A 27,512-nucleotide genomic window follows, 5' to 3' on the forward strand; every position below is an offset into this window, starting at 1 on the left:
CCCCTCACTTGTATATTTAGGATTTTTCCATTGAAGCATCTGAATCACTGGGCTGAAATAAAAAACAGAGAACCAGAGGACAACACACCCTAATTTAAGCCCTGAATACATGACATCTGCTCCAAGAAAGAACACTGTGGACATATCCACCTCCTGGTCCAGACAGCACCTCATCCACACCAAGATAATTGTCATTTCCCCATTCTGACTGATTGCCAGAGGAATGAAAAACTGGCTCACTTGCCAAGATCCTTCAGGTTTCAGGCTCGTAGAAGAACAAGTCATTTATTTACAAGGTAAACGAAATATCAGCTAACAGACACTGCATTCATCTGCTATGAGCAGCAGCAGAGGTCTAGCCTGACCCTACCTTTCTTCCTCTTCATATTCTGCATCTAGAAAAGAGATAGTTTTTGTCCAGCTGATATTCCTTTTAAGTTCTAGCTAAAGGAATGCTTTATTTAGCTGATGATAGGTGCCCTTACGTTGTTGAAATGAAGTGCAGTAAGCAAATTTTATGGTAAAATGCTCAGAAATCAGACCTCAATGAATTCAACTGAAACAGAAGTAGGCCAAAGTGGAGTTTACCAAAAGCAGTAAAATTCTAAAACCTAATGTTTCTTACCTCATCAAAAAGTGCAAACATACTTTCTAATGTCTGAGAAACTGGAAATTCCAAGTAGGCTGAAAATTCTTTGAGATTAACCTTTTCTTTCTTCATTTTCATGGCACTGGCAGCATATTTATCAAGATCATCTTCAAGTGTTTCTGGCTTCAGCCTATAAAGCATAGTATTTTTGCACATTTTAAAAATCAACTCAGTTTTAACAATATGTATTTCAAAATATCAAATGAAAAAATGGATGATTATGGTGTAAAGCATTACAAAGTCTGGTTTCAGAATTATTACACAACTTTATTATCAAATAATGTATTTATGTAGTTTTAAAGCTCCCATTAGTTCTCAAGCTGTATCAGGAATTACTGCAAGGACTTAAGAACCCTGGACAAACTCATGTCCTTTAGTCTACCTTGATTACAAGCCATATGTGCAAGCAGTTCAACAGGAAGAAACACAGTCTAGAACTAGCTAATAAATTCCAAGCATGGAGAACTAGGTGGAATTTAGGTCACCTGAAAATGGCTGTATTGTAGGACACTAACATAAACCAATTATGTTTCCAAATTTACTAATGTCACTGAACAGGAAGGACATGATGCATCTTACCTAAAAAAAATCAGGGATTACATAATAGTGATTATACTGTTAATCCTGTTCATCAGTCCTCATTTTTCACATTCAGTCTTGAGTTGGACACCATTATGAGGTAACCCAAAGAAAATTCTTGTAGTTCCTACAGCTACAGAATTTCCTTAGTCCTTCCCCATTGCAAAACCAGACATTGATGGATGAGCAACTTTATACTTATATAGATATCTTTTATACTTATATAGATATCTACTGCGTGGTTGTTGGCTGGTTTTTTGCCTAAGTCAAGCTTCCTGTTTTGGGTTTGCAAAAAAAAAAAAAAGCTAACAACAACAACAAAAAAACAACCCCAAAACCAACCAAACAACAAAAAAGCCCTACTGAATAATCTTACTATGAATAAAATAAATTCATAGTAAGAATGCTGCAGGTACAATGTAAAGAAAAGCAGCTTTCCCCCCCAAATACAACATCAAGCAGATCTGGATCAGGTCTCCTCTGAACTGATTCAGGGCAACTTGGGCATCTTTCCACTCTGAAGACAAAATATGCCAGTAAAGTCTCCTACAATGTCCTTCTGCAGTTGCCTGTTTTGCTGCTTGCTGCTGCAGACAAGGAAAAGCAGTTATTCACACAACTCAGAAGCTTCCACCAGAACTGTTCCCAGACTGCAGCTGGGACTCTTCAGCAGCTTCCTCTCAGCAACAAGAATGAATAAAATGCTTAATATCAGCATTCTGAGGAGCTTCTGAAAAAAGATAAGAGCATTTCTGCTAGGAAGATGATCTGATACATCAGCTCCAGAACTTGATTGCTTGCTGTAGTGACCCTTCCTAAACATCACAACTCTTAAGTAAAAATACAACTCCCATGGTTTTTGTCATGACCTATATGACTTACCAAGATGTACTAACTAAACCATGCCAAGACCTGTATTTCTGAATTACAAGACTTGAACATGCAAGAATTCTTCCAGAAACCCATGGCTCCTATAGAAAATTCACAAATTCTCCATCCTAGCATTAAAGCACTTATCTCAAGATTTAGTCCTAGACAGTGAAAAAAGAATGAGACACCCTTCCGTAAACATTAATTTTCCACGATCAAGTAGAAAAGTAGTAGGAACAATAACAAAAAAAAAAAAATCCATAGAGGATTTGAGATGCACACAGAACTCATCTACTGACATGCAGGATTACATGCAAGAAGTGTCCACTGATAATACATCCCAGAGTAGTGGCTGCACTGGATTTTAACTGTAGCATGAGGACAGCTGGCATCTAAATCCTCCCTTGAGATAAGCCTCCACTGACGCAAAATATGTAGTGTAACATTTGTCTCTAAATCAGAGAGATTTTGTTTGCAATGAATTGTCTCAAAATTCACCTAGAACTGAGGGAGTGCTCATTTGGTGAGTAGCACTCAAGACTTGCAAGATCTCCTCTTCACCAGTAATTAAGCCTGAACAGCTATAGAAGCTTGAAGGCAAAATCTTGTATGGAAAGTAACACAGCTCACCACAAATCTTACACGCATCTTGTGGTTTATGTTTTGTAAATACAGAAGGAGGTGTAAGGCAATCTCAAAAGCAGTATGTGGATCAGTGAGGCAAACTGCTTCAACTGGAGTATGACAGCACTGTGCTTCTGGTCATCCAAGGTGGGCTCACTTCCCTCTAGCCCTTCAAAACCAGGAAGTCATTATTATATGTTGATGACCATAAGCTGCTAAACTGAAGTTTTCAGAAGCCAAGTGCAAATCTCCTAATAGGTTCTGAACCAATGTGAAAAGGTCTGAATGTCCCAATTGCTTTACAATTGTCACTTTTATCCCAATGGAGGCCATAAATTATAGAAAGCCCACAACAACTGTCTTCCCTCGTGAAATCATGTTTGTTGGCTTAATAGTTTCCATGCAGGATCTAGGCTTTATGATATATAAAATTATTTGCTGTTGTGGTGTTTTGATTCATTTTTTAGGTCAGTGCATACTAAAGAGAACAGGAAGTATTCCTGAGTCCATGAAGATGGAAAGGACATTCTTCAAGATTAACAGCTCTGAACATCAAATTTTTCACAGCAGACTTCACAAGGAAAACCAGATCCCTCAAGGTAGAATATTTTACAGCATAATTATCACTATTTTTAGCAAGTAAGCTAGTTTTAGCTATATTTGACTATTTGAAAATAAGCTTATTTCTTGCATGCTGGGAACCTGCCAAAAACCTTCAGAGAGCTGGAAGAACAGCTGGATCTTGTAGCTAGCTACTGGAAACTGCAAGCACAGAGAAACATGCCCTAAGCCAGAAAAGACATTCAACTTTATGTCTGCTGATGTACTTATGTGCAACTTCTTGCCATCACAGAGCAAGTATACTGAAAAACTGCAAAACTGACCCTCTTGAATACTCTTGGCACACCCTGCCTTGATCCACAAAAGCATGGGCTACCATGGCTGGTATTTGCTGTCATGCCTCATCCTTGATCACCTCCTGAATCGGAGAACATTGCTTTTATCACAAATGCAGAAGGTAAACATCCTCCAGAAGTTTTTTCCTTGTTATAGATGACCTCTGAGCACTCTGAAGTCACACCACGGGTAGCTGTGAGGGTTATTACTCTGAGGACACAAAGTTCTACCTACTGGACCATTTCAGACACACATGGAGAGCAGAAGTCTGCATTGCAGTCTGGATGCTAGAGGCTGTTGAGCAAGAATAGGCAGGCACCAGGCCTGAGGTCCTTGCAGATCTTGGTAGCTTACAGCTGCATTGACTAAAAGGATCCTCATGGTCAACTTGATGAGTTAATATTGGCAATTAGAACAAACAGAAGCTTGAAACAATAGGAGCAAATCAATTCAAACCAGAACTCAAGGATCATCTTGCAGGCAACTACCCTAAAGCAACTCATAAGAAGCATCTCATCAAAAGACAGACTAGACTTAATTAACTGTATTAACACTTCCTGAAGGAGAAGATATTCAAAGAGGTACAAAATCCAAACAAGATTCAATGTCCAGAACATGGTGATAGATTCAGTTAATTTAAAAATAGAGATTCACTTTAAACAGTGGGGCAATCACTTACAGACTAAGTCATCAAATGAAGCAGAGGATTTACAATGTATGAAAAAATAAAAGCTATAACTTAGACTACACATAGTTTAGCAATTAGCTTGTTGGTCAGACTTAAACTATCAGACTGAAGAGAAACACAAATCCTTGAGGAGTAATGAATGCACAATTTGAGAAGGTATGTCTGTGATCAATTGATCTCATTGATAAAGCAGTCATTTCATCACAGAGTTTGGTACAAGCCAGCTGTACAGCTGTTAACAGAGCCCAAGCTCTTCCTTAGATGAAGCATGAGAACTCACTGCTGTGCTTGCATGCATTCTGGACTGGATCCCATTCAGCTGAGCACAGGCTAAGCAAATTTTACAGACAACAATAATGAATCCTGTAGACACAATGTGCACAGAAGTAACTCTTCAGTAGAGCAAACTGAGGTGTAAGTTGATTTCAAAAAACCAAAACCAAAAAGAAGTCTGAATTTACCTTACTATAGGAATCTTAAAAATGGATGTTACCTTGAAAGTATGCCATTACTCAAAAATAAATGTTAAGACTGGATGAAAAATCCATTGGATAAAATTTACTTTTCCAGTTATTTAGGGATGCTAGTGGATGATCTTAATGCCTCCCTGACCTCAAAACCTTTGAATAAACAGCAAAATGACTACATTATTATCAAAAGTGCATTAGAGATGAAGTCATATTACAGTCTTCATCCAATTGTGCCAGAAAAATACCAGCATAATATCCTTCTTATTGGCACACGCCCAAATTCAGAGAGCATTATATTTCGCCAAGGATTAATTGCTCATACCAGAACAAGAACTTCTGGGCTGCAGTGAACCTCACTCACAAATGCATGTAACTGTTTCAGAGGCCAAAACAAAACCATAATTTAAAAGAACAGCTTTAAATTGAGCAGACAGAAGCCAGACAACTTAACAAGAGGATTAAACTGAATCCTGGGATTATCAACTGCATAATAAGAGACGTGGGTGGTTGGTTTGTTTTGTTTCACTTGTTTTTCTTCCTTAGTACTGTAAATTCAGAGCCTTTTAAACAAAGTGAGAATCTTTATTTTCCCCTATAAGTCTCTCCTATCCTAATGGAAGTTTTTCAGATGGAAGCCCTCACAATAGATTAGTACATGCTTGTCATCTGAATTCATGATGTGTGCTGTCCTACATTCCTTATTCTCCAACAGAGCTTTTTCTTCTTTACTTTAATTTATGTACCCAAGCTGAAGATGAAGGAAAAATTAGTGAAAGGACATAAAATACACAATGGAAACATTAAACTATGCTCTGTAATTTCAGGTGATGAGACAAGAAAATGAAAAAAGGAGTTTGTATATTGAGAGTTAATAGGATGAGGCTGTACATTTAGTTCATAGTTGCTCAATAAGATCATTGGAGAAGCAGAAGGAAAACTGGAAAACAGCAGCAAGTTCTACTACTTGGTTTATGTAAAATTTTCAGGTTTGCTGAGGCTTTTTTGAAAGGTAGAGCTAGCAGGAAATGGCACTATGGGAAGAAAGAGGAGAGGACCCACGCTGCATGCACTGAGCTACAGCTGCATTAGAAAGTCCATCTGGCAGTGACCTGCTCAACAGATCAACTACCACCTTGTCCTTCTCAGGAAAGGGTGACCCCTCTGTCCTCACTATTACAAGGTTAATCCAGCCACAAGATTGCTGTTGGCAGCATTTGTTTTCCCTCCACAGATGTCACAGGAAAAGGCAATTGACTCTCAACTGTATCAAATATTAGGAATCCCATGGTATTCCTGATCCTCTTCAGAAACTGTCTTCTAGCTCAGGAATGAATGCTTCAGGCTCACTCTGCTCACCTGTCAGATGGAAAATAAGAATTTTCCAACCTACTCTACTCATTAGGATTCAGGGGTGCTGCTTGCAAGTGAAGTAGAGTAGTGTTTTAATTTTACACTTGTGTTTCCCTGATTGTATGATGACAACACTCCATTTATACTCATAAATGCAATATTGTTACATGATGGGAAAACTACAAATATATAATAAAGATGCACCTTACATATAAATATTGTGTATGCTCACCCAAGGCTTCTCACAAGCTTTGCAAATTCTAAAAGACACGTATCTGAAGGTAGACGAAGCTGTCCCTCAGCCAAAGCCAGCTGACAGTCTTCAAACGTGTAGTCTGTCACTGGAACTCCCAACGCCCTTGAATAAACCAAAGAAACACTGTAAACAAGACACTAAGAAAACTGTGCAGAATAATCACTTTTTTCACAGCAAGAAATCCTGTAACAATTATGCTTTTAATTTTGAAAAACTATAAGGAAGAGCCAATAAAAGTAAATTTATATAGAGAACGAAATATGGTGATGATCTGTTGCAGAGCATCTGCTGTGACTGAGTCCATGAAAATATGCAAGAACACAAGGCAAAAGTTAGGCAGTGCATAGACTTTCATAGACAAATTTCATAAAAGTGAATATCTAAGATTTCAAAATTTTTAATCTAGAACACAAATATATATTTATTAACAACTGTGTCCAATATTTTTATTATTGATTTATTAATGTGTTAGCGCAATCACCTCAGCAGAACAGCTATTACCTCCAGCTAGTATTAATATTACACAAAAGGCAACATTTCTCTATAAATAACAGCTAGAACACAACATAACAAGTAGAGTTAAACTCTAAGCAAACAAGTTATTTTTAAATGTATGACATAAAGGTAGAAAAAAATACTCCCAAGTCTTTATACACCAAACAATTTTCAGTACTGGTTTTGGCTTCACTTCTAACTTGATACTCTGTAGTAATTGCAGCACCAAAAAATAATTGATGGAAATCCTGATATTGTAGCTGCCCTGCATTTGCTGTGGCAAAGTTGAGAGAAAGAGTGTGGTGTGAAAGAGGCCTTTAAGAGCTCAGTGTACAAACATAAGATGCAATTTGGAAAGCCAGCATAGCTCCATATAAGCTACTCATCTGCCACATTTTTTATTATACTTGATTTTACTTATCCTAGTAAGGAGCATTATCTCCTTTATGCAGTGTTTTCTAGTTTGATGAAATCTTCACAAAATTTTTTTGTTTAGTTACCTTCATTCTTTTCATCTACAATTTGCCTATCTTACTGCTAACCAACTTTTTCATGTGTGAAGTTAATATACACTAATGGCAAGATTGATGCAAAACCCTGAGGCCTGCCACACTAATTTTGGCTTTGATGAAAACTCCACATTCAATTCTCTGCTTTACTATAAGTAGTTTGATCTGTAATGGTTGTCACCTCTTATGCAAACAATTTCTGTCAAACACTCTCTTCCTCATGGAATTTCACTCCAAGGCCTTTGAATAGCAAGGTAAATAACATAAGCCAGTTCTCTTCTGTCCACCAATTAATAATCAAACTTCAGGAATTCTGATATATAGCCCATGCACTAAACCTTAAAGGTACTGATCAGGGCTTCTCTCTTCTCTTTGAGGCTGAGAAAGTCAAACATTTAGGAAGAACACCTAACTAATAAATATTCAAGCTCCAAAGTACCATGTATGATAAAAAATTAGATAGCATTTATAAGCTATTTATGCACAAAACAAGGAATTAGAAGGTAGTGATCTTGACTGAATAGCTTTCCTCTTCCTAAGAAGAACAAACAAAGAGAAAGGAACAAAAGGACAAAATCAACTAAACCAAATGATTTAGGTACATAGAAAAGTCATCTTACAAGCAGAGTATTGAAGATTAGATTGCCTCATACTGGTGATCTAAGCAATTAAATCCAGTTCCTCTAAAATTTTCTCTGCTTGGTCTGTTCTTGTTCAATCAATTCACTCCTCCTATGAAGTGTCCCAGCAGTATTTGTAAATCAGTAAACCACCTTAATGGAATGGACAAGATTCTTGTGATACCTTACCTGACCCCACAGACTCATGGTAAAATACAGATGAAGAACTCCCCCATGCTATGGGGATTTAAATCCATTTCCAAGTTCAACCTGAGTTAGAGATCAGGTATTGTGAGCATGTCAAGACTTCTGTTTTATAGTATTCCATATAGTATTATACAAGATGTAATATATGATGTAATAGATGTAATCTGTATTGTAATAATCTGTACTAATATATGTAATCTGTATTATACAAGATGAAATCACTGGTATTTTACAACACAAAATTAATTTTCCTCAAAAGAAGAGAAAGGAGTGGATGAAAGAAGCAGAGTCTATCCAGCCAGTTGAGATTACTTCCTATTCCCATCTTTTGCACTCGATCATCCCTACAGATATCCATATCAACTGTCTCCAGCAAGGACATGCTACAGACAGTACTACCCAGAGCAGTTCCATAAAAGAATGAAACAAAGATCTAGCCCAGCCAAGCATATTACACCAAAATTCATCAGTTCTCCAGGCCACACTAGGTATAGCATGTAACAGAAATACAGGAACTTACAGGCAATCAGCTGAAGCACAGGGGAACTACATGCAAAAGGGGAAGCATGTTAAAAATAAGTTAGGAAACTGAAAGAGTAAAGTGCTCCTCTGTTGGACATATTAAGAAATCAGAGAAGTGGTAAGACACTTAAATTCTGAAAGGACAGAAAAAAATTAGTGTCATTGAAAATGATTAAAGGTGGCAATTAAAATAAAGAGGCTTTAAAGAAACAGAAGAAACTCAAGCATTCTCTCAAGTGAAATAGAGAAGATGGACAAGCTAAAACATAACCGTAAGGTGGCAAGCCAAAGCAAGAAACAATAGCTTGTTAAAACCAAAAGCAAATGCTGTTCCAACACATCAAAAGAAAGATGACTAAGAAAGATCAGGGCACTCAGCCTGGGGGGAGGGTTGAAGCTTGACTGACTGCCAGCACCAATGCCAGATTTGAATAACTGCTAAATAATGGTCCTTGAATATGTTGAAGGAGCCTAGCCAAGAGAAATTTTTAAAAAAGCCCAAAACAAACAACAAAAAAAAAAATCAAAACCAAACTTAAGATAGAAAATAAATTCCAAACAAAAGCCAGGGTCATTTCAGACTCAGCCAAACCACAAGGGCAAACACAACTTGCATCTTTTAATAGCTTTGTGCACCCCTTATAAAAGAGGTGGTAGTTGGGCCAGAATTATATTGCTGCTATCAGTGAAGGAAAATCCCCACTACAATTAATACCTACATGTATGTTCAATGTCAACACAAACACAAAATGGGATTCAGAAAGACAAAAGCAGCTTCTTTTGTTCATCTGTTGTAATTTTCAAGCTGCTGGACTTAAAAAAACCCCAAACAAATGAACTTAAAGAGGGTACATATACATCCAGACTTTCACAATAACAAAGGTCAGAAGTAAGGAAGGAAAGAAACACTTTTGCTCAAAGCAAAGTTCAATCATAGAATCAGCCAAGGCCAGATAGAGTTCAAGGGGCTCTTGAGTTCAGAAGACAAATCACAAGCTGTAGAGAGCTAGCAGCTTTAAAGGACCTTGATTTCAGCTCAGAATATTGAAGAAACTGAAACTGGGCAACATATAAAGTTCATTATTTATGCTAAGACTTGTGAAATTTTTAATTTCTTAGAATAAAGTCAGGCTTATTAGAGTTCACTGTAAGGCCTCGGTACAAGTGCAACTCACAGGATTTTCTACAGAATCAGTTATCAAACTATTCTAACTCATCCTCCAGGGCAATCTTTTTCTACTTCAGTTGGGAAAGAAAAAGATAATTTCAATTTGAGATGCAAATCACACATACAATTCCATATTCTTAATAAACTAAAAATAAAACAACTTTTCCCATATCTTCATTTGAGAGCATTTCTTCCCCTCTTTTCTTCAAACTACCTCTGCTTTCACAGTAATGTGAGCCTAGCCTTTTAAAAAGTCCAGCAGATTTAAATGGCCTGATATGAATGTCTCGCTTGACATACCTTGAGACTTTTTCCTTCCCTGCCCTGCCCAAGGTGCTGGCTGTTTACCCATCATGACCTCACACTACATGAAGTTTCAAAGTCAGCAAGTTGCTTGAAAATAATAAACTCAAATGAAACAAAACCCCAAAAGCTTTCCTGCAAACCCAATCTGAGCAACACAAGTTATATTTGTTATATACTGATGTCTTATACCAAACAGCTCTCTATGTCTAACATTTGTGCAGTCATAAGATGAATTATTAACTTCCTCATTTTCTGCATACCAATCCACTATGCATGCAAAATGCCAAACATAAAACAGAATGTGACTGCTGGAATATTATGTAAAGTGAGAGAAAACAGTACAAGCAATATTGTGACATTTGGAATCTACATTTCAACAAAAAGATTCCCAAAATGTTTTACATTGTTCATAAGCAGAACTGTGAAACTAATCAAGAGAATATTCCACAGGCTGCTCAGAAAAACTCCTATAAATCAACTATAATCTTTATCGGGTGCTGAAAACATTAGGATTCTATCTAATTTGGTATTTTTTTTCATTACTGGATGTTCAGCAGAAAGACACACAAAACATTGTGGACAAATAACTCCAATTATTAGTAGTCATCTAATCTAGTCATCAGTAGTACACCAACTTCCTGAACCAGAGACCTTTTGTACCACTATGTTTTAGAATCACTCATTAACTACATGTTTTTCACAGTATATCTCAGCTCTGATGAAGTAATTTTATCTATCTGGTAATGAATGCCACAATTTTGCACATTTTTAAGACTTACTCTATTTACTTTTAGCTGATCTACTGTTGAGTACTTTCCATCCCTCCTGCTATGAAAACTAAGACTTCCTTTATTATGCTTTTTCAGAACACTGGGATTTTCCTGACCTTCAAAACAACCCTCCACTCTCTTTTTTCCCATCCTTTCCCAAGGCAAAGTGCTGCCAACTATTTAGTTTTGGAAGGCCAGAGTAGATAGTCCCTTTTCTCTCCTCAGACTACTACTTTGTGACATTCTCCAAGCAAAAGAAGGTGCAGTCATGAGTCTGAAGTTCACATAAGGAATCTGTTATCTCATAATGGTTTAGACAGAAAAAGAAGCTGCCAATGACTGTATTTCTGCCTGGTGTTGTTTGAAATTGGGTTCTGTAATTGTTGATCTTTTAGACTTGCACATCACAAATCTTCAAGGAGTAAAAAACAGAAGAGGTTCTCCTTGTGTTGTCAGCATTCAAAAACCAGAGTGTTGCAGTTCAAACCAGTGTTGCAAAGTATTACTTAACATTTAAAAAATTCATTTCTTCCTTGAGAAAATAAATGTGGCAACAAGCTGCACAGAAGTTAACCCTGTTCTGTGACTATGTTCTCCACCTGCCACACACACAGTATTCACAGAAATGAACAGAGTGCACAATGTATCTCTCATCTCCATTTATGTTAATGGTGTGAAACCCAAACCATGCACAGAATCTTATAGGTGGGAAAAGACCTTTGAGGTCAAGCCCAACCTTTGACTGATCACTGTCTTTTCAACTAAACCATGTTGTCACATCCAGTTGTTTCTTGAACATCTCCCTGGACAGCCCATTCTGATATTTAACACTTTCCATGAAGAAATTCTTCCTGATGTTCAACCTGAACCTCTCCTAGAGCAGCTTGAGGCAATTTCCTCTCATCCTATCACTGGCTGTGCTGGACAAGAGGCCAACCCACAGCTTGGAACAACCTCCTTTCAGGCAGTTATAGAGCAGTAAAATCCCCCTGAGCCGCCTTCTCTGCAGGCTACACAGCCCCAGCTCCCTCAGCCACTTCTCACATGATTTACTCTCTAGACCCTTCACCATCGATGCTTCAAATGGATGCTTGTTAACTCCAGCACTACAGTAATTCCACTTATACTGATGCTTATGCCTTTAATGGTATAAAAATGCCAAAACCCCAGTTTGGATTTCGAAGTTGAATGCTGAGCATCCAAACAGTACCTGTGCAGAATCATACAAGGAAATTTCAGACAGCACAGGCACAGAACACTGCAGTTTTTCCAAAGTTAGATTCAACAGGCCACTGAATACAAGAAATAGCCACGAGTCAGACCAGTAAGTTACTGTAAACTCCCATCCTCAAGGCTACTCTTCTGCAACTAGCATTACTCTATCACATGTACTGGCAAAGATCACATTCTGATGCTGTCAGAGCCTGCAAGAAAAAAAAAAAAACAAACCCTGATTTTAATATGTAGAAGATGACAAAAGGGAAGATGGACACAGAAGACTACTTTTAATGTTTTTTGCCTTCACCAGCATGCTGGATAAAAGTACTCAGTTTTCAAAAGCAAAATATAATGCTCATATGTCAAACTGGTAAGTCAGTGCTTTAACTGTATGACATGCTCCAACATGGGGAAAGTGATCCTGGCAAGCACCTGACAGAAAACATCAGGAAGGCAGATGATTCAAGTTCCATGTCTAATATGCTGCACTTTAATCAATTTTAGCATCTACTGCAAATATAAAAATATGTCTTTAAATGTTTCTGTGAGGAAGATAAACAAAATTACTGGAAAAATGCAAACTGGACGATGACATTTTGCTATTTCTACATTTCTGGGCTCACCAAAAATGAAACTTCAGAACTCCTGGAGAGTGTCACACATGTTATTACAGTGCTGAGCTTAACACTCAAAAGATCTAGGAAAACAAAATGCTCAAATCAGGAGTACTGAAAAAACTTAAGTTCTGAGGTGCTTACAGTTTTGAAAAACAAAGGGCCAAAGGTTTCTGGTTTCCATCAAGTTTCAGTCTCATCTACCACATGCAAAAAAAAAAAAACCTAACAAATTTGCAATAATTTGTCTTCCATTTTTTCCCAAACTGTACCACCGTACCACCTAACCATATTCTTCCCTATTTTGAAGACAGTCTTTATGAGAAACTAAAACTAAAGGGAAACATATTGTGTTTGCATGTGAATAAGTGACCTGTGGGTCTGTGTATCATCATCTAGTCAGCTTATATCTGTAATTACAGCTGAGGTTACTTTAGACTTGCACAAAGAGCCTGCAGTGCAGATTTTCACCATCAGCTGCCTTCACTACCACTGGCTTATCGATGTAAAAAATGAATTTTTGCAGCTAACTGAAAGCTAAGCTACTGACATACTTCTTTCAAACACATCTGAGTCCTAAAGAGCAGCAGGGTAACAAACTTGGTTTTCCCCCCAAAGTGGCAGTAAAATTTATCTACTTTTTCCTTCAAATAGAATTTCTGTACCCTAACTAGTACTTTGAGTACAACTAAGAGATGTCTTTCAGAATACAGTTGCTCATGAAAATTAGGATTTAAGAACAGTAGCAAATGGGTACAACCCCACAATGAAAAGAATGAAAAGAGGCAACTAATATATTTTCTTTAGGGGAAAATACTCCAAACAAGCCACAAAACAAATAATTCTTCAAATAGCTATCAGTAAATTAAGAACTATGATGCAGCAAAACAACATAGAAAGGTAAAAATGCATAAAAACTTGTAGTTGATGCAGCTAAGAAGGGTAAGACTTTTTAATGCATAAGAGAAAATACAAAAAATAATGTAACCAACTACTAGCTAAGGATAGGAAAATTCTCATCAGGAAAAAAACCTCTTCTGTCATGTGCAATACTTACATTAGGAAACAAGACAACAAATCTTATGAGTAAAAGTAAGTATTTCCCAATGCTCTAAGAGTGATAGAGATATCCTCTAGCACTGAGAAATTTTTAGAAATAAATACTTGTGATTGCAAGGTCAAGTGATTTGTTCCTAATAGTTCTGGAAAAGCTGGGATTGAAGTTTCAAGTGGCTGACAATTTTACAACACTAACATAGTTCCAGTAAACTATTACTTATTAATTTGAAGATTAAAAAAACCCCAAAAAACAACATGGGCCAGAATGTTTGACACTTAAGTAGAAAACATATAGAAGAAACTGTGGAACTTAAGAAATCACCAGGCGAAAACAATCCATGTTGACTACCATCAACATAAGATGATAATAGGTTATGTACATGAAGACCAAAATGATGATTTTGCTTAAGTAATACAAAAGTAAGGCAATATAATATTTACCTACATGGTATGACTTACTAGTAGGATGGCTTCAGAATTTTGTTAGAGCCAATAAATAACACATGAAATGAATTAACACTTTATTTTTTGATTTTAAAGAACTAGCCAGGACTGATGCCATATTTAAAAGCACTCAACATTTTCAGTGATTTGAAAGTGACTCTAAACACAGCTCCTGATAGCACTTGGTGGGTGACACGAGCACTGACTAAACTGAGTAGGAGCCAGAAAGATCAAATAAGAGAGACTCACTCAAAAATGAGTTTTATGAGAAAATTAAATGTGAAGCGTATCATTAAGATAAGTACGGACCATATTTTAAACAGCAGATTAATCTATTCTGCACATACTTTTTGTGCAAATTAAGAAAATGACCCAAAGGTTGGCAAGCATGTTCAGCAGCAGTGGCTATCTTGTATGAGTAATTCCAGTTCTGCTAACACAGGCACACTTTGGCACTGACTTTTTGGGCAAGTAAATTTATCCAATGTGCAAGGAACTAATATCCTAATAAAGAAGCAAACCTCCATGAATGACAGTACCTCCTTAACAAAATATTTAGTGTTCACTTACATATATAAATATAAATTGAGTATCTAGAGACCACCATCACTCACATCTGTTGTGAGCCACAGGAAAGCTAGTCAAATATGGATAAACCAAAAATTCTTCAGAAAGTCAACAAGCAGAAGCAGCATAAGATACAGATGTCTAGTCAAATGCTGTGTTCAATGCTGAATAGAAGCTGTTCACAAATTAAGATTATTGTGAAAGCAAACAATTTCAAGAGCAGAAACTGTATCTATTGCTCACTCAGCAACTTCTAGCAACTCCCTCTGAAACCAAGAGCAAGACACAAGGTTTCCACAACACTGGTTCTAGACTCACAAATGCATTATTACCTGGGAGTGCCACCTTTGATGCTGTAAAATATCCAGTAGAATTAGGCACTTCTGCCTGAGAAATATGATGGGGAGGAGGGGTAAGAAGACACCTGAAGAGATCCCAAAAGGACCTCTTTACAATAAGATGCTACACTGCCACTAACTCAATTGTCAAGAAAATCCAGATGAAACAGTAATATTGTCCTTTATCCAGCAATGCAGAGTGCAATGCTACCACCAAACAGCACCTGAGGTACTTGAGTTGCAACTCCTACAGCTCCAGAATCGCCTTGAGCTGCAATCTCCTGTACCAAAACCTGCATGAGTAAGTCTAAAGAACTGACACAAGAAGGAGGTATCTGGAAGTGGTCAGAAGTAAATAATTTTTAACTATGTCAATGTTACTTGGTCTACAGTTATCCATGGTATCCAGGCATCTACATTCTGGTTTATTCCCATCTGCATTTTGACTTCAAAACTTTGATATCCAAATACGTTTGTTTTCCCATTCTCACTAACACAGCATCTACAGCCCCTGCTTCATTCCAAAGTCGTTTTTGACATCTCTCATTCTGACAGTCTTCCTGTTAGATCTGCACTCCTCTTCTGTGACCACAAATGCTTAATGCTTCAGGGGTGGGAGGGAGAAACATAATCATGTTTTTCCTCCAAAGCACACTTAGAGGGGAAGGCTTGCAACATGCCAGTTGTTGTAAACTTTTGTAGGCTTTCAAAAGTTTTCCTTATAGCACACAATTCCTGTTATGTGATTGGAGCAGAGTTCAGAATGAAGATTTAATGACCTGGCCTTCTACACAAAGTCTGAGGACAGAACTTGCCAGGTGATGGTTTTTAATTAACAACAAAAGTCTTTGACGCCAGTGCCTCAAAAAATTTTTGACTCTAAGACAGGATGATTCAAACAGGTCCTTTTGTTCTTTTCTCCTTTGAGGAATGTCCTTTAGTACAATGGATCTATTGTTATATTATTGACACAACATCCTTAAGGAAACTCGAAGACCTGGGTTCAAGCAGACAAGAATTCTCAGTCACTACCTACAAACTGGCCTTTGGCTTAAATTAGAAATGGAAGAGAAGTTACACAAAGGAAATTATGATCTCACAAGTTCTTTCAAAATCAGGATTAGGAAGATACATAAACTTCTCAAGAGTTATTAGTGATCACAGGCCTGAGGGTTCACTGTAAATATGGAAAAGAGTTATCTACTGACTAATGGAAGATTTACTGAAAGAACAAAAAATAAATGAAAAAGACATGAATAAAAACACAATGAAAGAGTGAAAATATTAAATGTTGCCTTCATTATACCGTATAGACAAGTGTTTTAACTGTCTTCAATTAACATTAACTTCAATTCATTTGCATTGTATCAATTCTCTGTTTCCAACGAAATAAAGCCACTTCACTGCGCTTTGCTGTTTGAAATACTACAGGCTAACAAGGAATACATGAAACTATTCTTAACCTCATTAAAACAGTCACAGCTTAAAATGCAACCCCAATAGCACAAAATTCAGTTACATAACTTTCCTAAAATTCCACCATACCCTTCCCCCAAAAGACTAAATACCCACTGGAGCAAGCAGAACTGGCTTGTTATATGAAGGCATGTTAAAAACCCCCAAAAGAACCAACAGAAAAAAAAAATATTCCAAACCCATCAACTCCAACAGTTCTTGCTGTATTTGTGGATCCCTGGCCTCTTCAGAGGGGAAAGTAACTGCTATGTAAAAGGTCTTGCAGACATTCCTGCAGACTACAAGGTTCTTTGTAGGCAGACAACCACACCGATTTGATTTTGTGATATTTTCTAAATTTAAAATCACCCATCTATTTTTACACAGAATTACAACATACTTACTCTGCCATTACACGCCTGACGTTATTGGCATATAACACTGGGTTTTTTCTTTCTTCTTCTGAAGGAATGTACACGGGTAGAAACTGCGTACAGAGAACTGAATTATACCAAAAATATTTAACATTTTAAACAATCTCTTACAGCACTAGGGTGAATATTGTATACAGTTTGTTGTTACTCAGAAAATTACATTAAGACTACAGAAAATATTAAAAATTCAACTTTTAAATGCTTAAGTATATGTCATACTTCTAGAAATTTATATAACACTGACTCTGCTCATTTCTCACCGCACAGAATCCAAGCAGAGTTTTATCTTCATTTCTGAAGTGGGACTCAGAATTTTAAAATGATTTAGAAGTATTAGCACTTTCTTGCACATACCTCACTTACCTTCTGTATTGTTCAGCTCTTTTCAGATAACCAAAAAAAAGCACATGCTACAGGAATATTGTTTTATAACTTAAAAATTAAGACTCAAATTTTAAGGACATCAGGACATACTGTTCCCCCTGCACATTTTGAAATCATGTACAACTGCCTAATATACACAGGAAAAGTGTTTTTATTTTCTGCTGTTAGATGTTTTGAAACTTCTTTCCTTCTAATTGGACATAAGCCATTAATGCTCCATTGAAATAAAAAAAATCTAAATGAATGCAGATGACTAGAGAACCACAGAATAGTTGATGTTGGAAAGTGGAAAATTAAACCAGAGCTGCTGGAGACCCACAACAGAAAGGGCAGCTTTCAGAATGGCATGGCCTACATTAAAATATCTTCCAGTATTTAAAGCTGTTTTTAAGTGTCCATTGAAAAATTACGTAAGCCCCAAGATCATGGCCAGTCTCAACAATAAAAACCTTCAAAACATTTCATTCTGCCAAGTGACTAACTTCCCAGTCAGGAGGAACAAGAGAGGATCACTCTGATCACCACTCCTAGTCAGTACCAGACAGACAACTCTCTTAGTAGTGCAGCACAGTGAGGTAATTTATGCACTAAGTGAGCAAAATGTTCACAATCCTGTAAAGCTTCTGTATTAGAAAAAAAGCTGCAAGAAGCTTAGTTGCAGTACATATAATTACCTATGTGTAGTGAAAATGGAAATTATGACCCAGAAATTTCACACCGGTCTTTAAACCAGAAACTAACAACTGGGTAAAGTTGTTAGTCTTTATTTTAAAGTTCATAATTTCAGCAAACACTTCTCAATAACCACAAAGCTAGCTGTGTTTTTAAAATTACTGTGTTTTAAAATTAGCTGTGTTTTTAAAGTTACTGATCATAACTGTATGATCAACAGTACCCAAACACTGCTGTTGGACATTCATCTGTTTCCTGGAAAGGACAAATAGTGAATTTATTTTGAGTTTCACTGGAGTTTTTCCTATGTGCACCACTGCATCTGAAAACACATGACTCCTGTCTTCTAAGTTTACATTACAAGCAGGTACACCAGCCTCATGTAATATACAAAACCACAAAGACTGTGCAGTTAACAGAGAGGGAAAGACTGCTTCTTCAACTTCTAAACCTCATTCCATTTATTTGAGTTGCAAATGGCTATTAAGTAATTTGTCCAAACACAGAAGTTTGAATATGAGGTGATTTCAGAGGTGTTCTGCATGTCTGTGCCTAACTCAACATAAACAGCATAATCATTTCAACATCACTAACAAAACCAAGAGAAGAACCCTCAGCTGCTGCAGACTGTCATGGATGTACAAACACTGAAGTTGACAGGTCAGTAAAACAGACATGAGCCAACACAAACTACATGTGCAGATGATCATACATCCTTTCTTCTTCATATTGCCAGCATGCCATTTTTAAGTACAGGATGGGTGGATGAGTGAATATTTACAGAAACCTACTATAAAACTTACATAGATTTTATTTTATCGTGACACTGGATGACACACACAACATGCCAGAACATATATTTTATGCAGAGAAGCCCAGACTAGCTAAATTTGGATCCTGATTGCTGGCTGGTAAATCTTACTGGCTATCATTTAATAAAAAAAAACCTCTGAGGTTGTGTTGTTTTGTCATAGGTCTTCCTGAGTTATTGAATCATCAGCACTAACTGTGGTATCCAGGCTCCTAGGTTTTTGCCAGTATCTGTGCTGACTGAACAGAGCAGGAATATCAACCAATAAGCTTCAAAGACCAGGGGAAAAATATGACTTTGAACACAAAACAACTAATTTTTCCTATATGTTACTAGTCCTCACCGCACTTCCTTACAAAAACAGATTCAACTGCTACAGCTCCAGAACAGCCTTGACAGGATTTGAGCTGGAATCTCCTGTACCAAAAGCTGCATAAACTGGGAAAGTCTAGAGAACTGACACAAGAAGGAGGCATCTGGAAGTGGTCAGAAGTAAATAATTTTTAACTGTGTTGATGTTAACTGGTCTACAGTTATCCAGGTAGTATCCATGGCATCCAGGCATCAACATTGTTTCATTCCCATCTGCATTTTAACTTCAAAACTTTGATACCCAAACACATTTGTTTTCCCATTCACATTAACACAGCCTCATACTTGCCTTGAGGCATTAATCTGCCTCATACTTGAGAGCAACCTTGCAAACAGGTCTACTCCTCTATCTTCTGCCAACTACTGCTTTAGTATGGAGTATTTCAGAAGGTCACTAGTTAGTTTGCTTTTTTTTTCCCCCCCCAAGAACTACCAAAGATCATAGCTTGTTATGTAAGAGCTACAGAAACCCAACATCTGCTAGCAGCTGCTGCCTCAAAAATCAAGAAAGCTCATCAGTGTTCACTCCTGTGTGAAAGAACCCATTTTACTTGCCTAGGGCAGAAAACCATGTTCCTGAGAAAGGGTAAAAATCCTGCCAACCAGCTGGTTTGTCTCAGCCCTGAGTGAGGAAGTCACTCCCTGGCCCTTCTGCAAAACACAGGCCACTATTCTGGAAATCACATTTGTTTTTGTCCAACTGAATTGATAACACAAACCACAAATTTCTACAACACGTACAACTATTGAGTGGCTGGTATTTTGCATATTCATTAATTTTGAGAATAACTGATTGCAAAAATAAGCAAACAGAGAGCAATGACAAGTACAGTGATCAGCATGCAATATATGTTACTCTTGTAACGCAGTGTACACAAACATGCAATAGTTCTTCCTACTGATTTACCCTGCAATCAGTTCCATCTGTCAGACCTAAATAGCTGCTTCATTATTCAAAAAGCAAAAGGATTGCAGAACATCTGTCAAATATCCTATATGACACACTTCAAATACTGTAATTGTCCACAAAAATGTAATTACTCTGTGCAAAATGCATTAGGGACAACAAGTTGAAAGGAAAGGCTATAATTGTTTCCATGTTTTCATTGCAATAGTCTTCAGCCTTAAAATTACAGTATTTTCCTCAAAATAAAGTTAAGAATATAGATAGATTTTCTTTGTGTTTTCCTATTTCACATTCTGAACAGTGCAGCCTAATAAAATAATTAGCCAGACATTCAATAACTTATATGGCCTATAACAAACCACCTCCAATTTTTCTCTACAAGACAGTTCTTAGTTTGTACATCAGCATTCACACACTTGAATGTCTAACATACAAAGCTGGTACACTACTTGAAAGAGCAATCAGGCCATTAGAAGACAAGAAATTTGTTCACAAAAGACTTTTTAAAGTGAGCCAGAAATTTATCTACTCAATTCAAATCACCAAAAAAAATAGTCTCATGCCAACTGGAAAACTGTATTTTGCTATTCCATTCTTAGACTGTATTTTCAGATACAGAAGCCATTTGTATAAAATATAAGTAGTATCTTAACCTGTTTTTACAGACATACATACAAGTTATGAATACAAACTTTTACTGCAGAATTATGTACAATATTATGTATTCTACAACTGCTCAGAATACACTGGAGTTTTTTTTACTGACCTCGATTTCCACAGAATTGTGAAATTGACATAGAGTAAGCCAGAGAATTTCAAACCTAAAAGCGGAAAAAGATAGGGAAGGATGGAGAAAAAAATATATGTAGTGAAACTGTAATACATTATGTTCCAAAGTCTTCATGTAGCATCCTACTTGTAGTATAATCATATTCAGATAAAAATTATCAGAAAAGGCCTTTGAAAGTACTTCTATATATTACATTCTGTAAGGTGGAACAAAAATTTACACTGAATTGGCATCTTAAAAAATACTCAAAAACAGGAAGACAAACAGTGAAAGGTAATATATGCATAACATGTTAAAGGAAGAGTAGATTTGTTCCAGAAAAATGCAGTATTCAGCACAGAGCTAGCAAGATTAATTATGCAACCACTGAGATTTTATCATTACCTCAGTTTGGAATCAAAGTTCATTATACTTCCAAAGTCTGTTAATGAAATGCAGTATGTGTGTTTTAGTAGCCTAAGATACAAGATAACTGGAATCAACTTGACCTTAGAAAGCATTAAGATTCAAATCCAGGAAAGGATTTAGTAAACCTAAATTAAGGAGCAGTGTCAAGTAGCCACATTTTCATACAGTATCTAGGTAGTTACGGTAGTCAATCATTGTGAGGGGATGGCAGGCCAAAATCCTCTCACACAGATAAAGGGCAGTTCCTAGAAGCAAAACCCTACTCATCTTGTAATACACCCATGTAGGGCTGCAAAACATTTCCCCCCTGCTTCCTTCTTATTGAGCTTCCAACATATCAAAGCAAAGAAAAGAATCAGGAACAACAATGGAGCCTGTAATTTGAAGTTTACATTCCTGACAGAAACACGTAAGTCTGGTTTCTAGGTCCTTGTTCAAAAGCATTAAAACCCCCCAATAAGTTACAAGTAAACTTTTCTCTCTGCCATCTCTGTAATCCTCAAAGATTGAACCCTGAATTTAAATGAAAATTTAAAACTGATAGAATCTGTATCTAACTCAACTATGGTCATTCTTTGTTTTCAAGGTAGACTCAGTTGATCTGTTCTGAATACTGCCAAGGCAGTAAAAACATTACTTTCAATGATTTAAGTTTGCATGTGACAAGTTTTCAATCCATCTGACAGGCTACAGCACTTTTAAACAAACAGAATACTCCTAGAAACAGAAACATTTCCAGATTTCTGTTTTAGTGTTAGCCAAAACAAAGATATGTTTGCTGAGAAAAGGAAGCCTGTTATCAGTCTTAATAGCATTTTCTGCTAACACATCACAAATACATTTTAGGTCACCCAGGAGAATTAATTCTAATTAAGCCAAGCTGTAATTTAAACTGACCCAGTCAATTTGCATAACATCACATGTTGCTGCAGATTCTGATTCAGCTTTAATTTAATTTAACTTTATTAGCAGAGATCAACACTTCTGAATAAGGGTTTTCTAGACAGTCTAGTGATCTGACGCAAGACACCTACAGGTTTTTTCTGTCTTCCTCTGTGTTCTTGAGTCCTCAGTTAGGATACTAAGGTGGAAGTAAGCTGCTCACCTTTCTCCTCTATGGCTGAGTTACTTTTTCACATGAATTGCAGTGCAAATGCAAGGGAAGAGGCAGGAGCTCACGAGAACAGAAATCCCTTTATGCAGCAAATGCTGCAGTGTCTGTTTACATTATACACAACCATGGACTCATCTACTTCCAAAGTGACAAATTATTTGTAAGCTGAACCTCTGCAAGTGTTCGATGATTTCCTCAAGTCTCAAAATCATGTCCGTAATTAGACCTGGTTCCCAAGTGCAAAACTTAATTGACAAAATTCTAAATTACTTGAATCTTGGCTAACTCCCACGGTTTCCTCATTATTACTGAAATATAGGATGTCAAATGGGACATTCAAAACAATACAAAGCATTAACCACAGAAGCCAACACTCCTTTAATTAGGGTTCAAAATTTGCTGTTTTCCTCTTGATCCAAACATTTTGGAATTTTTATTCAAATCCCAATGAGAAATAATGCTTAACATTTTTTTAAACAAGCAAGAACTGCTTTTTTTAATATCTTATATTGCATGAATTTGCTAAAGAACCTCTAGAATAACATTTTGTTTAAAAAAAGGTCGAAATTATATTCAGACAAGATAATGGAAACAGTATCTCCAAATTCTTTGAGTGGGTCAACTGTATTTGTGAGAGTAGACCAACTTCAAACAACAGCCATAGATTTTATATAGTAAGATACCAAATCAACTTGCAGGCATAGAGCAGAAGCAAGTTGTTTTACTGCAGGCACTTGGTTAAAAAAAAAATTGAAATAAAAACCTAAAATTCTTTCTGCAAACCAAGAGAGTCATAGCAGCTGAAGTATGTTATTATTTACACCTGGATTCCGCTTAATGACTATTAGTATAATTAGAGAATAATAGATAAAAGATAAATTAATACAAAAAAATAATCATAACCAGCAACTGGTTGACTATATATGCATATAAGTCATATAAATAAACACTAAGTGAGGAAAGCAATGATAAAAGCAGTAAAACATAAACCACTTACGCTCCTGGCCCTTGCCATGTCCATGTGATTGTGTCCTAAGAAAAGAAGTGTGACATTTGCAATTAATTATTGTGCATTCAACTTTTTACATTGCACACAGCATAACTAACAATATATTACTAAGAAGCTTTCATGGAAACTTCTATGTTGTCTTTGCAAAAGTTCTTAACCCTGTTAGGAATCAGCCCGTCTTTTATACAGCTATATGGCCAAAATGAACACTGTGTGAAACACTAAGAAAGGACAAATCACAGTAAAAGAAGTGAACAAGATGCAAACAGCAAAAAGGGAACAGAGACCTGTAAAGCAATATATAACAGGTAGGAATATGACGGTAAAAATCATCCCATTTTTAACTAATACTAAGAAACAGCACAGGAAAAAAACTGCAGTACTCAGAGATGTTATTTAAATGTACAAAAAAGGATCTAAAAACCTAAAAATTAGTTCTGTTCTAACTTGGAAAAAGATTTCAAGTCATTATTGTAAAGACAAAAAGACACATAAATTCAGGTTTCTGAAAAACCTGATCAGAAAAATATTTTTTCAACCTACTGAACATGTTCCAGTTCAATTCTATGTTACCATCCAAACCCATTCTAGAGATTTCAGGTGATCACATGTGCCATGACCATGAAAAAAACAAGTTAACTCAAGTTTTAATTACCATTTAGAGCCACCTAAAGTAAAAATAAAAGGAAGCAAACTTATCCATAAAAGGTGACAAATGCGATTAATGATAGAACAACAGCTTGGAGAATAGGGTCAGCATGTCATAAAGATCCACTAAAAATTTAAAACTTGACATTTAACAATTATTTTCAATCAAACGAAATACGATAAAGGATGAGTCTATCTGTAGCAGTCAATTTATCTGCATTAAAAAACCCCACCTCCATTACTGATATTTTAGAACTATAATGTGGATAGTTTTACTGTTACACAGTTTCTGGCTGTTTTGATGTCTCTGATAACACTGCAAGTAAGCGTATTATGGTTTTTGTCTTTTTCCCACAAGGAACTTTCATTACAAACATGAGAAACCAGTGTAGATAGCTGATAACTTATCTAGACACTAGATCTGCCTTATAGAGCACCAAGCACTACACATCTCTAACTCAGCTCTCTAAATTGCAAAGGCACAGAGTGATAAAGAAAAATGTCATCTCCATGAAAGTGTCTGGATCACTGAACAGGGCACAGGTATTTTCAGAATGCAGCCTCATGCTGGCTAGCTGGTAAGTCAAACTCAAGTAAGCCATCAACAATCCTGCAAGAAATTCCCAATGCAAATGTCATAGTTGACAGGCATGCTTTTTTTGAAGCATCAGGATGTATCAGGGATAACGGCCAGGGAAATGGCTAGGGAAAAAGGGATTCTGATCTGCAAGAGTCAGATCTACGTTACAGGAGACTCCTACCAGCATAGCCAATATCATAGCCAATATCACCATTCTTTGAAACTATTGTATCCAAGTAATGAATACTTTAAATTGTGTGGAAGTACATAAAATGATACAATAACTTGGTTGGAAGGGACCTTTTAAGGCTATCTACTCCAACTCCCCCACAATGAGCAGGAGAATCTTCAACTACATCCAGTTGGCCAGAGCTCCATCCAACCTGACCTTGAACATTATCCCCTCCGTTATTTCCCCTCAGCATGGGAGGAAACAGGCAGAAGAGCCATCTTCCATAGAATTTGTATTTGACACAAAAAGATACTGAGAATCATATGCCAACCTTCAAACAGGAGACTGGCTGTGTTTTACAGGTTCAGTTAACCCTGATATACCAACACGGTACAAGAGCTGCTGCCAAACCACTTCTCAAATAGCACAGTTACTTGTGGAAGACAAATGGACATAAAATACATTTTACATGCCTCTGTGATATTTAAACAGGTTTATAGTTTATATATTTTCATAATTTCATAAGTAACAGCACTCTGACAGAAAATTCAAATGAAGAAACAAGGGAAAGAAGTAAAAAATTGTAAAAAGGACTGCAGTAGAGAACCTATGGGTGAAGACATTAGAGCATTTATTCTAATTAGAATATAGGTAATAGCTCTCAGGCACCCAATACCTAAAATATTACCAATCTAGACAACCAGTAGCAAAATTTGGAATATCAGGTCTAAACAATATTTTAAGCCTTAATTTCTTTCTGCTCATGCATCAAGCAGAGAAACATATTAAAATATTACTACTAAAAATCACTGATACAGGACCATAGATGTCATCTAATACAGTCACAAGCCCCAGGATGACTATTATTCAGGAGCGACTCTATAAAAATATAAAACACAGAGCTCTTCACAGCAACCAGAACTAGATTTATTTGCTAGAAAAAAACCCTGAATTTACTTCTTCACTTTTGCTATGTTTCAGCCCACTGCAGAACAGCAGTGCTATCCCTAGCTCTTCAACAGTCTACAATGAAATAAACATTCCAGAGTGCAGACACATACTACATTCACCTCAGGCTCTGATCTCAAAAAGCCTCTCAAAACAGCCAGGTGCACTCAAATCCAAGACTGTTCTCATCTATATTGTGGAACTCAAAGCTCTGAACATAGATCAGGGCAGGCACTTCAAGCAAAACGCAGTGGGGTGACTGCACACAATGTGTATCTGGAGTTCACTGGCTAAGCAAAGATCTTAAGAAGTTCCTTTCTAAACCTAAAATTATAATATGCATCAGTCAAATAAGACAACAACTAGAAAGCCAGAGACATTTAAAGTTTGCTAAAAATGTTACCTTAGTGTATGAAAACCAATTCTCATTCCCTACTCTGTTCTTACATGTGCTGTGGTTTAATCCCAGCCTGCAACTAAGTACCACACAGCTGCTTGCTCCCTCCCCCCTCCTCCCCCGGGGTGGGCAGGAGAATTGGGAAGAAAAGGTAAACCTTGCCTTGTAGGTTGAGATGAGAATAGCTCAATAATTGAAACATAATAATCTAACTCCATATTCCTAACCAAAATAAACTTCATCTTTGTGTACCACATCATATTCCTTCTGCCTCTCCTCCTTCTAACTCTGATGCAACTCTTCTGCAACCCCCAAGCTAATGGAAAAATAAAGCAGTAATAGCAATTACCACTTCTGTCATTAATGCTTGGACCTTTGGAAGGTCTCTAGGAATTAGATCACAGGAGGTTAAATGACTCAGTAAGGCGCTGAAAACGAAGTGTTTTACAGAAAGTAAAAATAGTAGGAAAAACTTAAGTCCCATACACAAACTCATGCCAGCTCACAATGGATATCTATACAACTAGTTAGAATTTCTTTTATGACATTTTTGCCATAACATAAAAATTATAAAAAAAATTAATTTACATTTATATTGTTTTACTTCAACATTAGAAGCTGACAAGTTTCTGTTAGTAAAGTGTTAGGAACATTCACTATTGGTTTACAAACATTGAATATTATGAACTACAGGCAATAATGACATTTCAGTATGCACCTGGATTTTGAAGATATTTACAAAATAACATTTGATAGCTTTATATTGCTATGGGCTTAACATTAACAAAAAGTTACAAGGCATATTAATATGACATAAGCCATGACCATGTTTGCCATTTTAAATGGCAGTGCCATCAAAACTTCAAACTATTTTTAGAAAAGAATCTGTCTTCCTGAAAATATAACAATTATGTAATGAAAAGTCCCAGGTAGCCTGCTACAATGCACTTGACACTATGTAAGCATATCAGGCTGCTACTCTTGTCACAGCATCTGCCAAGATAATTTCTGGGTTTGTTACTGCAAACTATTTGATTGCCATTACACCTTGACTCAGCCAAGAGCAAACGGTGGTCTGTGTATATTAACTTTGCTTGGATCCTTTTTTTTTTTAATCAAGCATATGTTTTATGTTTCACCTGTAAATGACAGGAAGAACAGTGGATGGAAATATTTGTAAGCTACTCAGGT

General features: G+C 36.6%; 1 protein-coding gene across 2 annotated transcripts in view; it reads right to left on the reverse strand.

Annotated features, from left to right (window-relative positions):
• LPCAT1 (lysophosphatidylcholine acyltransferase 1) overlaps positions 1 to 27,512 on the reverse strand; it is a 67,256-nt gene that overhangs the window by 17,808 nt on the left and 21,936 nt on the right. For both annotated transcript variants that reach the window (XM_066560529.1, XM_066560540.1), the window contains exons 7-11: positions 23,565 to 23,599; positions 21,022 to 21,076; positions 17,080 to 17,162; positions 6,360 to 6,485; positions 626 to 779 (exon numbers count right to left, since the gene is read on the reverse strand). In XM_066560529.1, coding sequence (XP_066416626.1) covers positions 626 to 779; positions 6,360 to 6,485; positions 17,080 to 17,162; positions 21,022 to 21,076; positions 23,565 to 23,599 — 453 coding nt within the window. The remainder of the gene's footprint in view (positions 1 to 625; positions 780 to 6,359; positions 6,486 to 17,079; positions 17,163 to 21,021; positions 21,077 to 23,564; positions 23,600 to 27,512) is intronic.

Source organism: Molothrus aeneus, chromosome 1, assembly GCF_037042795.1.
Source record: "Molothrus aeneus isolate 106 chromosome 1, BPBGC_Maene_1.0, whole genome shotgun sequence".
Lineage (NCBI taxonomy): Eukaryota > Metazoa > Chordata > Aves > Passeriformes > Icteridae > Molothrus > Molothrus aeneus.